General features: G+C 36.6%; 2 protein-coding genes across 3 annotated transcripts in view; both read right to left on the reverse strand.

Moving 5' to 3' along the window:
* Rabgap1l (RAB GTPase activating protein 1 like) overlaps positions 1-15,310 on the reverse strand; it is a 551,913-nt gene that overhangs the window by 347,015 nt on the left and 189,588 nt on the right. The gene's annotated exons all lie outside the window — the stretch shown is intronic.
* Positions 292-6,882, reverse strand: Gpr52 (G protein-coupled receptor 52). The gene is made up of 2 exons (XM_029477279.1): positions 5,477-6,882; positions 292-4,279 (listed from the first exon to the last, which is right to left on the reverse strand). The coding sequence occupies exon 2, from the start codon at positions 4,058-4,060 to the stop codon at positions 2,975-2,977; it is 1,086 nt and encodes a 361-aa protein (XP_029333139.1). The 5' UTR covers positions 4,061-4,279; positions 5,477-6,882; the 3' UTR covers positions 292-2,974.

The raw sequence follows: 15,310 nt of genomic DNA on the forward strand, positions 1-15,310 counted from the left end.
AGAGAAGAGAAGAGAAGAGAAGAGAAGAGAAGAGAAGAGAAGAGAAGAGAAGAGAAGAGAAGAGAAGAGAAGAGAAGAGAAGAGAGAGAAGAGAAGAGAAGAGAAGAGAAGAGAAGAGAAGAGAAGAGAAGAGAAGAGAAGAGAAGAGAAGAGAAGAGAAGAAGAGAAGAGAAAAGTTCAAAGAGCTTTGAAAAGCTATTCAAGGAAAATCTACCATAAATGATCAAAAAATTGAGGAAATAGCAGAGGTTCAATTTGATTACAAAGTATGCTGGTAAGGCTGGGCTTAACAGGCTGAGGTTTTAATAAAAGAAGTGTACAAGATCAAAGAAAATGATACTCCATGGAGAAAAAAAACTGAGGCAAAGACAGCACTGAAAGCATAAATGATTCCCAGAAAATTTTTGACGAAAAAGCAGAGTGAGAGATGCACAGGCCTGGAGGCTTGTCTGAACTGCAGTGCAGACCAATCCTCAGCTAAGGCCAGGCCTAGACAGCTGTGGGATTCACTGGCATCAGACACAGGCAAAGCCACCAGCAAGTGTGCACAAGGCTCTGTAATTGGTTGAGTGATCCCGAGTGAATCATTTTTCCTCAGTTCTAGACTGGAAATAACTGTGATGTGAGCAACGGCTATAGAGAGGATTAAATGTTAGAATACACATAAAACTCACTGTTAAAGCTGGCAGAAACCCATTTAACATTATGAGGAAAATTCAGGAGAGGGAATAACTCCAGAATCCTTGTCCAGACTTTAAACTCCCATGAACATTTATTTTTATTATGTATGGATGTATGTGTATGTCTGTGTGGAGGTGTGTGCAGATGAGTGTGGTGCCTGCAGGGGCCTGAAGAAGATACCAGCAATCCCAGAGATGCAGTGACAGATGTATCTGCCCCATGGGGTGCTGAAAATGGAACTCAAATCTCTAAAAGAGTGCTAAGTGCTCTCAGTCCCCGAGATACCCTTCCAGCCCCTCTAAGTTAGGTTAAATTACACACAACAAAAACAGATTCCTGAATAATACAAATAATATTGGAGAATTTATTTATCATATGTGAAGAAATAGAAATACTGTTTAAAATGGTACACCTCAATTCATCTATGATATCACTGGCAAACAGGAAATAAGACTCCACACAACCCTCATCTATGACGTACACAACAATTTGATTCTGATTTCCCAAGGAACTCTGATTCCTGGAGTTTCAGTAAACTGATATAAAATCTGGTTTTGATATATAGAATACTATTTTATTATTTATTTTAAACCTTTCTTACATATTTAAAAATATACAGGGGTTCAAAACAACCTTAATAAAGTGACAACATTTCTTTAACAGACTGCTGAAGTAAAAACACCAGGGTGCAGACATGGTGGGCTTCTGTGTCAGAGTCATAGGCACGCTTCATTAAATACTTTTCATAAAACACAAAAGTCTGAAGAAAACTCCTCAGCAGTGTGGTAGAAAGTATCAAACCTCTTCCAGTCAAGAGTTTATAGAGTAAGAACACAAGCTGCTCTGCTCACATCCGCTTTACTATGGCTGAGCCTCAACCCCCAACTTATTAGTACACTCAGGTAGCACACTAAAAAATAACTTCATCTCTGCATTTGAAAACAGACCATTAGAAAACAAAATACTGACATATCTAACTGCTTTTTATAAGTATACTACATTCCCAGCAACTGTAAGAAAGCAGCTCATCTAGTATAAATATCTGAATAACAATGACACAAAAGTATTTTCACTTTAAAGGTAGTCCATATATATGTTTTTCAATGTTGACACCTTAAACAGCATTAATATCTGAATTGTGCTAAGAAAATATTAGGCACAGATCATGTAAAATAACTTATATTTTTGTAAAAAATATAGAATATGCAAATACATACAACACAAAGGAATAATGGACGTGACAGTGAACTGCTGCAGACCTAGGCTATCATTGCAGTGTCAGGCTTTTTCTAAAGGGCATCTTGGGTAGCACACAGAGTAATATATCATTACTGGGGAGTAATCTGCATCTGCATTAGTATTATTGTGGGCTTTATAGAGAAAATTTAAAAAAAAATCTTCACTATAACCAAGAGGACTTTACTTTAGGCACCCAAACTAACTTCAAAGGAAAGCTGGTAAAAATGTTTTCAAAATCCACTGAGGTATTAAATACAACCTCCCAGCTGCTAGATTGCTTTGTTTGAAAAATAACTTGTTTACCCTCTTGACTGCCTCATACAGAGGATTCTTTCATCAGCTAAGACACTTCTAGAATGTGTCTCACAAGATTGGAGACAAACTGAAAGAGCAATAGCAGGTGCTGGAAAAGGGAGAGAAAACAAAATGGCCTCCTACACAGAAGAAAAGATACTGCTCAGTTCTGTTTGTAGTAGAAATCTGAGCTATGGGGATGATGACATGAACATAGGCACAGGGGTTGTATGACAGATAACAAAAGGTAACACTGTGCATCCTCTCTAAAGGCAACACAACTCATGTAGACTGACATGTCTCAACACTGACGGCAAGGCGACACTTGGCCACAGATACGTATTAGCACTTCTCATAAAGGGAAGTTAACAAACAGTAACTCCCACAAGTCTAAGGAGTAAGAACAGAGAATAAGACTAAATAGAAGACAGACACACAGGCAGAGAGGACACACAGAGAGAGATACCAAGGGGTCTGCTCCTATTTTGTAGACTTGAAGTTCCTCTTCTATCATCAGTGATGAGGATCAAACACTGAACATATATTCACAACCTGTAATTCTCTTATAAGATTATTCTTCAAAAATCCTTTCCCATTCTTTTTGACTTGCACAAAAGGAAATAAAAAAGATCTTTAATCTCATTCTTCACTTCATGGTCAACTATTCACATAAATATTTCTTTAGGGCAAATTTCCAAATGAATCAAGAATAAATCCAAAACCACTGTCACATTACATTTGATTTACTACGTAATTCTCTTCAAATGGAGCAGGAATTTGCCCGTCTCCTAGGTTTGGGATCTTGTGCTTCCTGATCCTTCGCACACACACAAGATGTGCACATTGTTTCAGAAAGCCTTCGGAGGCCAAGGCGGAAAACACTGTTGGAGAGACTGTATATTACACAGTTACAAAAACTATTGCTTATTGCAAGCCAGGTGGTTAAGAAGGACAGTGTGGGGTTGTCCAAGACACGAGAACTTTCTAGAAGAAAGTAAATAATATACGGAAGCCACAGCATGTAAAACACGCTAGTTATCCTAAATAAAACCATGGCGTAGCGACGGTCAGGGCTGTGTCCTGCTTCCCTAGAGGCCTCTACCTCGTGGCTAGGGAATCTGGCCCTCCGGTCATTTATCTCTTTGGTGTGCTGCCGGCAAATTTTGAAAATGTGAAAGTAAGTGAAGCAGACAACCAAGGCAGCAGGAGCATAAAGTAAACAAACAATAAAGCAAGTAAAATAGGCACTGGTAAGCCAAGATGTGGCACACCATTCAAAAATGTCACCATGGTAACCAGGTTTGCCCCAGCCAAAAAAGGAAGGCAAGAAAATTAGGCAGGAGTAAATCCAAATCATAATAATGCAAATTCTCAGGCGACAAGGAGTGACCAGTTGATTGTAGGATAGAGGCTTGGTTATTGCAAGATATCGATCCACACTGATGCAAGCAAGACATGCCATAGACACGCTTTTTAGAACTGAAATAATATATCCAAACACCTGGCAAGTCAATGACTCATGGACACCTGTAGAGTAATGAAGAAGGGACAGAGTAGGAACCAAGCAGGTAACTCCAACGAGGAGGTCAGCATATGCCATGGTCTGTATAAAGTAGCTGGTAGTATAATGGTGTAACAGCGGAGCACAGTGAAAGACAAAGATGACTGTTAAATTCCCAGAGATGATCAGAAATGTCAGCAAGACAATGACAACTGTCTCAAAGATGCAGACATCCTCCACACTGTAGTGACCAAATCCAAGAGGGCAGGAGTGGTGCTCGGACACATTCACAATGCTACTGCTCATGTTCAGGATCCTCCATTCAGTCCACCTGGATTCATTCATGGCTTGAAATTAAGGGAGTTTGCAGCTTTGGCTCCAACAAGCAGGTGCCCGGGCCAGCATCTGTTAAACTCTGCAAATCAGTGTCTCAGAACCTGCTTCAGTAGAAAGTGCCAGTGCCTGTATTACAGCTGAGCATCCCACAGTGTGCTCAGGTCTCTTCATCAGCCTTAGTTCACCAGTGACACATCTCAGCTTTGGGGGATAAGGGAGGAGGGTGAGCTAGAAAGGTGAAAAGAGGTCTCTGGTTAGCTCCCTCCCATGCGTGCAAGCAACTTTTGCAGATACAGGCACTTCTACAGAAAATAGATTTATTAGCTAGTACTATGAAAATTTAATTTGTAAAAAAAAAAAAAATCAGGGGAAGAAATGTTTCTCTTAAGAGAAAGTTTCTTAGAAATCAATTAGAATGAAAAATGAAAGAAACAATCCTAAACTGCCTGAGATCTCTTGCTTCTACTGTGATGAGCTGTGATGAAAACCACTCATATTTTATAATTGAAATAATTAAGATCTTAGTTTTAGATGGAAAGCCAAGAAAAAGTTCATGACAGAGTGTCCTTGGTCTCAGAGGTTCACATCTGATGCGGATGGGAAAACTTTAGGAGCCACTTCTCCTACATTTTTTAAAAGGTAAGAACAACAATTCTGTCAAGTCTAATTCCAAAAGATTCATTTGTGTGGACACAATGAAATACACTGGCAGTAAAAGGCAGACTCCAGATTTCTATATAATGCTTATGAAAATAAAAAGATAATTTCCAGTGGGGAATATATTACACAATGAAACAGTGTGATAACACCTAAAACTAAAATACAGGGAAAACTTCTGAAGTCCTGATTCTGTATTTGTTCTTTGAACATTTATATGAAAACAGCTTTATACCACCCCAGTTGCTGGTGCTGCTAACAGCACTGTAATTTATATCTCTTCTATTCCAAAATAAAATCTTTGGTATTAACTTCAGCATCTATAACTGAAAATAATTTTCATTATTTAACATGATATTTCCTTATAGAAAAGCATAATAAAGTATATAGCTTGAAGTAATTCCTCACATTTGCAACAATGCCCAAATCTCATAAATATAGATGAAATTCAGACCATAATGGAAACCACCCTGTACACTGAGGACATCTCACTAGAGATGCTGCTGTTATCTCTTTCTCAAGTCTTTCTAGCGGGCTTTATATTCCAATTTTTTAGACCTTTCTTACTTCCATTTGATGCTAACACATCCAATCATTACTTCAACTAAATATTTGAAAGTGGAAAATTACCTTGTTTTTTATATTTGCAGTTATTAACAGTCATATGTTAAGAAATTATCTTGTCTATTTCTGTATTCTATTTTAAGCAAAAGCACAATTAAAGCAGGGCCATCAGGTAGTTTGGAAAATAGTCTTGTTTTAAAATACCTCAAAACATCAAGATTGATTTAAATCCTGGACTCTGACATACTGCGATTGTGGCAGGGCAGAATCCATCCGAAAGGCTTCCAAGGTCATTCTGGCACCGTGTTAACATTTGCCAAAGTCTTTTCCCCAAGTATAAACAATTCAGGGAGTCTCTTGTCACTCTTTGTTGTCACAGCTTTTGAAGAACTAGCATGCACTAGAAATGAAAACCTTTCCTTCAGGAACAATGTGGCAGCTTAACAGAAAGCATTCTTCTCAAAGTTATTGTCTCGTGCAGCAACACATCATTCAGGCGAGTCCTTTTCTGTCAGCCACGGGCTAGTCCTCCTTGGACATGCTGAGTTCCACTTATCAGAAAATAGTTCTCGTTACAGGAGTAAGGTGATGCTTCTCATGTGCATTCACTCTGATCGGCTGCGAGACTGGGTTGCGAGATTCAGAAGTCCGATTCACTGTGGTGCAGCTATCGGGAAGCTGCTGGGAGACTCTTTACAGTTTCTCAGTCTTGCTGCCTCCACCTGAGCCACTGTCTGCTGCTGCTGCTCTTCCTCCTCCCCCTCCCCTTCCTCTTCCTCCTCCTCCTGAGCTGATGGAGAAGAACTCACCATCAGAAAGGTGACTCGTCCTCCTGCCCCAATCTACAGCACAGCCAATGGCTACTGCAGCTGAAACTGTCACTAGGTAACAGTTGCCAGGCACATGCAGGCTTATAGACTTACTCTGCGATCTCGAATCAAAATTGACAAAAGAAGACAATGAAACTGACCAATCCTCATAATATGTAAACGGTACTTAAGGTCTTGTGGAGGCATTCCCCTTAAAGCATTTGCAGAAATTATTTCTTAGGCATAGTACTAGGGGAACAAAACTGGCATATCCCTTTAAACCTTGTAGAGAAACTACCACAAGGTACTATGACACTAAAAGTCAGCAGTAATATAATACTCTTTGGTACAAAAAAACATGAATTATTAAAAATCATTTAAGTCTCCCATGAACTAAATGATATAACTACTGTTTTTTTCACTATAAAATGAATAGTCATATTTTTATTAGAAATTAAAAGTCAGCTAATCGTCTCTTCAGTACCTGCCACACCCACACGAATGTGCTGAGCTTAGCACACGGACCGGAACAACAGAACACTAGGATTGGACCATGACAGTGAAACCTGTCTGAAGAAATACCTGGGTCAAATATGATCTCAGAAGACAGGGAGCATCAGAATAAACAGAATAAACACTTAGTCTATGTGTATCTTACTACACCAAACATGTCAGAGCTAAAGAAATTCACCCCACCATGCTTGAATTACATATATTTTAGTTAGTAGAACAAAGTAAATATTTGCACAAGTATTTCATGTATATTAAAACATTTTGATTTAGGCTTACATACTACATTCATTTATTTTAAGCCTCTCTCTCATAGTTCAATACATTTAAAAAAAAACTACCAAACAAATTTTACAATTGTTATAGACCTAAAAACAAATCAGGAAAATAAAAATACAAATGGAAGGCAATACTTGTTAAAAAACATGTCCTATATGCCAAAAATTTTGCAATGGGCTTTTATACACTGTTTTTATAGAATTCTTAAATCTCAATTCTGAGATGGCTCAGCAGGTAACAGGCACTTGTCACGAACCACTGTGACACTCCACCATGACGTTGTGGAAGGACAGAACAGACTCCATAGGTTTTCCACTGGCATCCATATGTGGGCATCCATATGTATGCCCTAGCACAAGCATGTCATGGGAGCTAGAGGGCACCTCTCCTCCTCCCTCCTCTCCTCCCTCCCTCCTTCCGTTCCTTCTCCTTTTTCTTACCCCTCTCTTTCTTCCCTCTCTTTTTCTTCTTTCTCTTCCCCCCATTTAATAAGTTAATACATATAATAAATTGTAAAATAGTGAATTTTTATGCAACAAGTACATTAACTGTTCCACAAAGGGCAAAGAAGGGACTTAAGAAGGAAGCACGGCTTGACTCCAAGGACACTTAAGACACTGAGACTGGAAAGGGTTAGAATCGTCATTTCTAACACTGCATCACTAAGTCACATCCTCTTCTTTCTACTAATGGCTGCCATTCAGAAAATGTTAGAAAGATCTCTTCGGGTTTTATAAAAATGGTTTATAAAACACAGAAAGCCTATTCTGTCCCCCATATTAAATTGTCTTTCTGGAAAACTGTTATTTTTAAAATCTTCATGGGTGGAATAAAATACAGAAAGATAGTACACATCTCAACAGAAATATTTATGAGACAAGTTAGAAGAGTAAATCTTAAGATGAATATGTTTAGTTTTGAAAAGTAAATATGTGTAATGCAGAAGTTACAAAGTATTATTTTATAGGGAAACATTGTACTTAAACAGATAAAATCATTTAAATCAAGTGAGATAATATTCTTAAACATTACAATAAATTTTCAAAAGAAAATTATATTTGCTAAATATTCATGACCGTAGCCATGCCATCCATTCTAGACTAAGAAAAGTCAAATGTTAGGCTTTACTAGAAAACCATTTTAGAAACCAAGTGCAGGGCTGGAGAGATGCCTCAATAGCTTACAGCTCATGCAGAGGACCGACCTCTGCTCCTGGCACCCACATAGCAGTTCACAACCAACATAAGGTCAAATTCCAGTTCTGGGAGATCTGATACCCTCTTTTGACCTGCCCAGGCTCTTGCACACACTCAACACTAAACATACATACAATTAAATACGTGAACCTAAACGCTTTTTAAAATTAAGTACTATTAATCACCATTGCTACTCAAGTTACCAAAATTTAAATCATTTAAAAATATACATATTTTAAAAGTTATTAATTATCCCTAAAATTAAGAGAATTGTAAGGAAATGCACATATATAAAAACCTACCTCATGTAGAGGAACTCAAGCACTAAATTGCTTTAGTTTCACATATTTTCAATTTTAATACTAGAGATGATTTTGATCTTCTTGCCCTGTACTTGTATATCAAAATGTAAGCTCTCTGCTAGTGATCCATTACCATGGCCGCCTACCTTGCTCCATGATGGTCATGGACCGAACCTCTGAAACTAAAGTCCTCCCAAAACCCTTTCTCCTTTAAGTTTCCTTGGTCATAGTGTCTTATCACAGCAAGAGAAATTTAACAGTAAGGGCAAGACATTAGCTCTTCATGCCAAGTAGGATAAATAACAGATGATGACATAAAAGAACCATATAAGCGGTAACTAACATTGCAAAACTGTTTTATTCGGCATTTCACAAAAGGTCCGATAAAATCTTGTCTCCATTTATCTGTCTAGTCTCATTTTCCTTCTAGGTAATTTAGGTTAGAAAAACTCTCCACACCTCACCACTGTAAGCCCAGTCTCACTGTGCTGCCTGCTGCCTCAGAGTACTTACAATGGCTGCTCAATGTGCTAGCTACCATCTTTCTCTCATTTAATTCAGTGGCAATCTTTCCAATAACTTTTTCCCCTGGGAAAGCTGTGAGCTCCACAGAGCACCACACCAGATCCTATACTTGTCATCGTTTGTAATTATCTATTTCATTCACTTGTCTTCTTGAGCAAGTTGGAGCCTCATGGGAGACCAATACTTGCTTTGTTCACTATTATATCTAAGTGCCGATTTAATACCACTGGGCACAGAATAGGAGTTTAACAAACACATTTTATCATAATCTTTATATAATATATATGGAAACAACTAGTACAATCTATGAGGACAAAAAATACAGTTTCTATAATGTTAAAATGAACAAACCCACTGAGAAGCCCTTGTATAACAAAGACATCCAGGAAGAAGTCGGAAAATATGACCAAATTACAATGAAAAAAGTTGATCTCTTCACATTTTGAATATTAAAGAAATAGTAGTAATTACAACTTCCCCTAAATTCAATTCTATAGCAATAGTTAAAATGCTTTAAAAACTTGAGTTTAGCAAACAATAATGGTTGATTACTTATTTTAAGAATGCCAACTGCTACTAAATGCAGTTTCAATTACCTTGTAATGTACTATTCAGGATAATGTTGAGGCATCTTGAGCTAAGTGCTAGAAAGCAAATGCTCTAAAGTGATACACATAATAATCTACTGATTAATGAGCTCTAAACAGCACAGCAAATGTTTATTTTCTTGCCATTGCTTTATTGTGAATCAAAAATTAAATATTTAATTAAGTAGAAATAATAAAATTATACTTATGGACACAATAGAGTCTTCTCAACCTGACAAAGACATACATATACTTGTAGAGTATTCCACAATGAAGTATTGTGAAAATTGATTCCTCCTTCAGAATGGGACTAACAAGCCTGTGGATCCATACTACCTACATGCACCACGCACTCCAAGTCTCAGTCAATATAATAAATGAGAAAATGAAAAGTCGTTCACAAAAGGCATAACTGTGAATGTGAGAAATATTAAATTAACTATTCTATACCCATTAAGACTTGAGGAAATGAGAATGCTTTGTAAAAATATGAGGTACTTCACTGCTATATACTGTAATAAACATGAAATTAAAATAATAAAACAATAAACCATTTACATTAGGCTCATACAGCAGAATACAAGGATACAGCAAATAAAATCAGAATAATATCTCTACTCTGAGAATTACAGTGTCACCAAGACAAAGTTAAAGGTTTAAGGAAATGCAGGGATATACCATCATTATGTTTTTGAAGACGTGCTATCATTTAAAAAAAAAAAAAACCACGTTCTCACCAGTTTATCTATTGGATGCTCATATTAAAATCTAGTCAAGTTTATCTGTAAATCCAACCAAGTGCAGATTAGAAAACCTATATGTAAAAAAGGAATTTGAGATGACTCCAGTAAAACAATCTTCTAAAGAAAATAAGAAACAAACTTGGAAGACTGACACAACCTAGTTTCAAGATGCACTTTAAGACCACTAGAGACAGTCTAGAAAGCATAGACAACAGACCTGATGGACAGGAAATGATGCAAAAGCTAAGGTCATAGTTACCATCAATTGAATCTCAGTAAGCTCTCTAAAACAAGCCTGGGCACTAGAAAAATCTCAACACCCACTGGGAAATATGAACTAAGGTCACCTCCTCATATGACACCTAAAATTTACTCGTAGGAATGAAATATCTACAGACAAATGTGAATGAACTACAAACAGCTTCCAAAAGGAAACACACTAGAGGGATAATATATTCATGGCCCAGAACCAAAGGTTATAAGTTAATAAAAATAATAATGGAAAATATTAATTAAATAATACTCCAAATTTTTTTATCAAAAGGCATCATTAACAAAATCAGCAAGCCAAAAGAATGACAGGAATTACAAGCACAACATACACCTAACAAAGACAAACAGGCTGACACTGTAAGCTAATAAAAATATAAATAATCAAAAACTGACAGCAACTGAGATTGAGTACGACTGTGATTCTCAGGGACTGGCAACAGTTACGGGGAGATGGGAAGATGTTAGTCAATGAGTACTCCGTGATAACTCCATAGAGGAACTAAGTTTTCTTGTTTTCTTGTTGCCCAGCAAAGTGAGTGCAGATTACTGAAATGTATTTTGCTACTTAATTTTTGGAATTAGAAAAAAAGCATTTTCAAATGTATGCACCACCAAGAAAGGCCAGCTTTTCAAAGACTGCTGATTATTTCTGGGTAAGTCAAATGGCTCCATTCTAGAATGACTAAAACTTTGGACATGCATTTCAAATAACATAGGAGAAAAAGTCCAAGGTCTCTGAAATCTCATATCTAAGAGTTTTCCTTATTTTACACATATACACTCACACACACACACACACACACTCACACACACACACACACACTCACTCACTCACACACACTCACTCACACACACACACACACTCACTCACACACACACACACACACACACACACACACACACACACAGGTTGGATCAGACTACAACATAATTATACATGACTCAAAGTACCACATGGTACCATGACTATACACAACATTTAGGGATAGGGAGTGAAAGGCGCTTAGTTCAAGTCATTAGTTAAAGGCAAAAATCAAACAATAAAAGTTTCCAATGTGCTTACTACAGTGGCAATAAAATAAGACTGCCAATAAAATCTTTTGATAAGATTGCAAAACCACTGAAATTTTTACAGACTGGTGGTGGTAGTATAAAATGGCCAAAACTTAGAAACTGTGACAAACATTTTAAAAATCCTCATGTTATTAAATAAATCTACACTATGGCCCACCCTCTCAAACCAAAAACTGTGCACATACACCCACAAAGTAATGATATCAAGTCTTGCACAAAAAATGTTCCTGGTAGCATGTACAAAACTAGATAGTCCAAACTAGAACCAGCATACACATCATCAACAGGTACAGACGTGAAGAAACTCCGATTATGTACTTAGTGTGGCCTGCTGCTTAGAGTAACAAAGGAATAAAAATAACAAAAAAACCACAGATGAACCTAAACCACTAACGGCAAAAATCATGCCTTAAAGAGCACACTTTACACAAAGTTCTAAAACATAAAAAAGATGATTTTTTTTTCTGAATTATAACAAAGTGGCAGCTGGATCAATAGTGTGCTTATGCTCACACATATTAACATGTGTATACAAGTATATCAAGATTTGTGTAAATAAAAGAACATTCAGTAAGGATAACAACATTCAGTCTATAAAATGTGTGGATCGTGTGCATGTATACCTGGCAAAAATAATGACATAAAACACTTAAGCTTTGTGTAAATCACAACCAAAATAACAATGAATCTGTGATTTCACATGCCTACAATGAATGCTCACTGAAGATTTGCCTGTTAAGTGTATGATCATCACTGTTAACATCAATCAGGACACTGTCTTCTGACATAATCATACCGTGGTATGTGAGTTAAAGACAGCAAGGACAATAGGGGACATAGAGAAAGAACTGTTTAATTTTACAAGTGACCGGATACTAAAATTAATACACATATCCCATCATTTTGACTTTCTATGCATAACATAGAACAATATCTTCTACTTCCTCTTTTAAGCTCCTATTAGCAATTACCTGAAAACAAAGCTTATGATAACTGTTTCTCAAAGACTACTGAAAGGTACTCCTCTCTTGGTGTCACAGCTTAGCCCTAGACTGATGGTTATTTCTGGATGAGTGAAATGGCACAATTTTAAGTATGACTAAAACATTAGAATTGCATTTCAAATAACATAGGACAAAAAGGTCAAGTTTTTAGAAGTCTCATATCTAAGAGGGTTCCTTATTTTATGTAATAGTTCATCTGAAAATTAGATTATTTAGTACAATTTTTAAATGAAATCTTAACAAAATTAATATTAGCTCAGAGAAATGAGATGAAATGGTCATTTTCCTTCAAATTTTATACAGTACAATCATAGTGGAAAAGGATAACCATAAAACATCTCTTGGGGAAAAAAAGTCTAGAGAACTGTATGGACACAGATGTGCGAACATCACATTTTAAATAACAGGTTAATATTAAAGGAAAGAAATGTTCATTTTACCTCATTTTTAATTGAAAGGAAGTTTTCCATTATAAAAAAAATTTGCTATTTTTTGAGATATCTTATTGTTATGGCAACTGACGTGCTAAAAATAATAAAGAAATATCAAAGTTGTTATAGCAACTAGAATTTTAAAGAGCCATGAAGTGTAGAATAATCAAACCTTAACTTGGCTTGAAATGCAGCATCTATGACTCAGGTTTGAGAAAGAAAACCTGAAATATTCATGCTCTTTACAAACTGTTTCTGGAATTCAATTTAAAAAACAAAACAAAACAAACAAAATCTTGAGATACAGCTTGAAAGAACCATTTCCACCTCACTTAAATCAGTGATACTCTACATGTACCCGTCAGTGTGGACTTAGGAGTCCTACAGACTACAAAGTCCTATGAACAGCAGGAGATTATCATGGAATCAATGTCCAATAACTGAGCACAATTTTTTGTACGGAATTTGAATTTTCTGGTCTTCTAACTTGTTCCTTACCCTAAGTCTTCAAAGTGCCATCGTAGAATACACCAAAGGTTAAAAATACCTACTTATTAAAGCTGTGCCCAGATTCATCTAATTAGAGGTCTGCTAGATTAGAAAATTACTGAAGTTCTATCAAATACTAGACATTCATTGTTCAATGTTCTGGCATCCCGTTTGCCTCACAAAGGGAACATTCATTAGAGTTTCATAAGCACTGGTGAGACCTCTGAAGGATTCAAACTGGGAAGTAACAGAAATTCATGTCTTTTCCTAGAGATGGACATACTGAGGAATAAAAACAGATTTATGCATTTCTGTTACAAAATCAAAAACCCTTAGTTTCATTTGTTCCTTCCTAATCAAATAACCAATATTTATCAACAGATGTAGCAACCCATGTTATTACCACAGTGCATTTCCTCAGCACTCTGGAACCAATGCCAACTCTCTAGAAGCAGACTTCTATCAACATCACTCTGCATCCTTCCGCTGTGTTTGTACCCTGTAACACTTTTGGAGATTTGTTTGTTGGTTTGTTTTGGGTGCACCCTATCCAAATAATTGGTCTATCTTATAAGTTAGTAAAGGACACTTAATAAATACACACAGGCTTGTTCCTCACATCTAGCCAAGGAAGGTTGCAGTACTTGGGGATTTCTTCTTGTTGCATATTTCACAAATCTTTGCAATTTTGTAAAATGATAATTCCTTGGAAAAGACAAATTAACTTCCCTCAATGACCTAACCCAGTAATTAACAGCACTAGCCATGACCACTATCATTATAATTCTGAGTCTAATACAATTCTATTAACTTCATCAAATAACATAAATTATATGTAGTCCTTCAGAGCAATAGTTTGAAAATTTTGAAGTATTTTCTTTTGCTATTTTCAAGTATGTTTCTACTTGGGTTTTTTTTTTTTTTTTTGAGAATTTCATTCATGTATACAATATGTGTTGATCATATCCACTCTCCTCTCCCAACTCCTTACCCAATATATTCCTCTTTCAACTTCACATAGTCTTAATTTTTAATTCATTATTTTTGTGCATGAGTATGTGTATTTGTTAGCCTGCTAGTTTAGTTAGTTTATGTGCACCACACATATTCAGGAGCCTGCAGAAGCCAGAAGAAGACATCGAATCCTCTGAAACTAGATGCTTACAATGGTTGAGAGTTTTCATATGGGTTAGGGGAGCCAAATCCAAGTCTTCTGGAAGAGCAGTAAAATCTCTTATCCATTGAACAATCCCCCGGCAAACTTTTACTTCTTAATAACAAACTCAGTCAAAACAGTTTTACTGTGAGAACTCAAATAAATATGGGTCATCCATGCAGCATGGGAAGTCTACCAGTGACCATACATACCTCAAAAAAAAAAAAAAAAAAAAAAGATTCTCTTCTAGCACCAACTCCTAACAGATCAACGAGGTGTGGAGCCACCTGAGGCCCTCTAAAGCAGTACTGGGTTTTGAGTTTTGCAGATCCTTAAGCAGGAAACCATCACTACTTTGAATTCATGAATGAAATGACCTACCATTTCCTGAAAATATGATGTCAAACAATTCTTCTTCAGCTACTCTTACATCCTTCTGCTCCCTCTTCTATAATATTTCTTTTTTTTCCCACTTTTCTTTTTTTTTTAATTTTTAATATTTTTTTATTACATATTTTCCTCAATTACATTTCCAATGCTATCCCAAAAGTCCCCCATAGCGGCCCCCACTTCCCTACCCACCCATTCCCATTCTTTTGGCCCTGGCATTCCCCTGTATTGGGGCATATAAAGTTTGCAAGTCCAATGGGCCTCTCTTTC

This window comes from Mus caroli, chromosome 1 (assembly GCF_900094665.2).
Source record: "Mus caroli chromosome 1, CAROLI_EIJ_v1.1, whole genome shotgun sequence".
Taxonomy (NCBI): domain Eukaryota; kingdom Metazoa; phylum Chordata; class Mammalia; order Rodentia; family Muridae; genus Mus; species Mus caroli.